The 2,731-nt window shown below is 46.1% G+C and overlaps 1 protein-coding gene across 1 annotated transcript; it reads left to right on the forward strand.

Moving 5' to 3' along the window:
* Positions 1 to 1,804: 1,804 nt before the first annotated feature.
* On the forward strand, positions 1,805 to 2,509 carry LOC107647217 (uncharacterized). The gene has a single exon (XM_016351326.1). It carries the CDS (start codon positions 1,805 to 1,807, stop codon positions 2,507 to 2,509), a length of 705 nt encoding a protein of 234 aa, XP_016206812.1.
* Positions 2,510 to 2,731: the final 222 nt, after the last annotated feature.

Consider the following 2,731-nt stretch of genomic DNA (forward strand, 5'->3'; position numbering starts at 1 on the left):
TTGACTTCAAATCGTTACGGAGAGCTATTGTTAAGAACTTTCCTCAGGTTGTTGAAGTCAGGGAGCTTGGAGCATACAAAGCCCTCCTAGTGTTTGATTCTGTGAAGAATGCAGAGGAAGCATTTACCTTCAAAATGAATAGTTTCTTACAATTCTTCTACAGTGTATGGAGATGGGAGGAATCCGAACATAGTGAGACTAGGACAGTTTGGTTAGAAAGTCACGGAGTGCCTTTACATGTTTGTTCAGTAGAGACGTTCAATACGATAGGCGGTTTATGGGGAGAAGTACTCCAATGCGATGATATGACGAAATCTGCCTTATCCTTCAGTGTTGGCCGCATGTTAATCGATACCTGTGTCTTTGATGTGATCAATGAATGGATACATATCACAGTTGGGACCAGTGGTTTTGATGTATTTGTGAAGGAAATAGGACGTGAAATATATGGAGACGAATGCTTTTTGGAAGACGCAAGCGGGAAGTCAATAAGTGTAAATAATAGCGCACTTGCCGACGAAATGGTGTCGACGGCAGCGGCTTGGGATCCGGCGGCAGACCTAATCAGGACACGAGCTAACGATGGTGGTGAAAATAAGGGTATAATGGTCATAATGGACATTTTTTTGAATGAATGCAATCAAGATAATTTAATGGCTTTGAAGACGCAACGGATGACGGATCCAATCAAAATTAATGAGTGTAATGAAAAGGCTGATTTTGAGGAATCTGATGATTGCTTAGAAGGTGAATCAGAGAGAACTGTTACTCAGATATGCTTGGAAAAAAAAAGTAGGGCCAAACAAGAGGGGACAAGTTGTCACGGTGGAAATATGTTGCTTGTGTGTTCACAAATGAGGGAGGCCCACAAGGTTTCAAACAAACCAAGTCACCAAGTGGGGCAACTAATAACTGGGCTGGTAGAACGGATTGGGCTTGGGAGGCAGCTAGGTGGAGTCCAGAAGAAACACATCTGCGGGCTTCAGGGCAAGTTGGGCCGGGGGGGGGGGAGGGACCTGCAACGCGGAAGAGAATGCGGGCCGGGTCGGCTGCTTGGACGTGGGTCTGGGTCTGGGAAGGAGATCTGTGGTCCATTGTTGGAGGCGGACCGCGAGGAGTGCTGCGCGACATCTCCTTCAGCGAATGGCGTGGGCAATTGTGAAGCGCAGGAGGAAGGACACCTGCATCCCTGTGCGTGGAGGGAAGGCACCATTGGTGGGACTGGCGGGGAAGCGAAGGAACGGAGCCACGGGCCGGTGCAGTGCAACCGCGAAGGATTGAGCAAGGTGGAACGGAAAAAAAGGGGTGACTATGAGGATGAACCGGAAGTGGTGGGGCTTGGTGACGAACCAGGCGGCCAAGCTGAAGTTGGAGTTCCAAGCATGCTGGTTTTAGGAACTGATGGGAAGGTGAGCGGTCTGGAAGCGATAGAAGGGGAAGATGGAGGTGTGGGTCCACACAATGTGAATGGCTAAGTTACAGAGGATGCTGGATCTGAAGCAGAAATTGGAGGCGCAATAACAGATTCTGATCATAGGGATAAGCAGGCAGAACAGTTATTAGAAAATAAGGAAACATCGAAGCTAGCAGTGGAGTCAGGAGCGATCTATGACGATGAAGAAGATATTATGGCGATTCTACAGAGTCAAAATGAAGCCATTGCAGCAAAAAGGAAGATGGAAAAATAAAAGGAGAAAGCTAGGAGGAGCAGGCCTAAACATCACAACAAGGTGTGCAGCAATTCTTTTAAATGATTTACAGTTGTTGGAATATTAGAGGCTTAGGAGGGTATGGAAAGTTGAGTATGGTAAAAGAGTTGAAGAAAAAATGTAGGTTGAATATGCTAGGTCTAATTGAAACTAAGAGGGAGGTGGTGACCAAGTTTGATGTAGCACGCTTGTGGGGGAGTGATACGGTGGGTTGGGACTATGTGGAATCAGTTGGTGCCTCTGGCGGCTTGTTGTTAATATGGGACACTTTTTTATTTAAGCGGTTGAACTGCTACAAAGGGGATGGCTGGCTGTGTGTTGAAGGTGTGCTGACAAAAAATAATTTTAATTGTGCTTTCTGCTTGGTATATGGTGCACATGTTCGGAGTGAGAAACTGGTGATGTGGGAGGAGTTAAGCTACATTGTGGGTCTATGTCAGGTTCTGTTTTGCTTCATGGGAGACTTTAACGAGATACTACGGTTGGAAGAAAGAAAAAGCGTTGTTAGTTTACCTGCATCTGCGGAGGATTTCAAGGAATGGGTACAGGACTTACAGTTAGTAGATTTACCGCTGCCTGATCGGAAGTTCACATGGTTCCGAGGTCAATATTGTAGCCGCATTGATAGGGTCCTTGTTAGTGTGGAGTGGCTTGAGGACTTCCCAGATACTTGTTTGAAAGGAGGGCCGAGAGGCCTCTCAGATCATTGCCCATTGATTTTAGAAGATTCTAGACTTTGTGCGGGACCGAGACCTTTTCGCAGCTTGGATTCTTGGTTTACGCATGAAGGGTTCTTGTAGTTGGTAAAGGACGAGTGGAGGAACTTGGGAAATGATATATTCACCAACAAGCTTAAGGCGTTAACAGTACCGCTGAGAAGATGGCATAAGGAAAAGTTTGGGGACATGGACAACAGAATAAAGAAGTTTGAGGAAGAGATTAAGAAAATTGATGATATGGTTAGTGCTGGTAGTTATGACGGAATAATGGAGGCTAGACGGAAGGCTTTGGTGTCTTGCTGT

Source organism: Arachis ipaensis, chromosome B6, assembly GCF_059453495.1.
Source record: "Arachis ipaensis isolate K30076 ecotype BB chromosome B6, ASM5945349v1, whole genome shotgun sequence".
In the NCBI taxonomy this organism is placed as follows: Eukaryota; Viridiplantae; Streptophyta; class Magnoliopsida; order Fabales; family Fabaceae; genus Arachis; species Arachis ipaensis.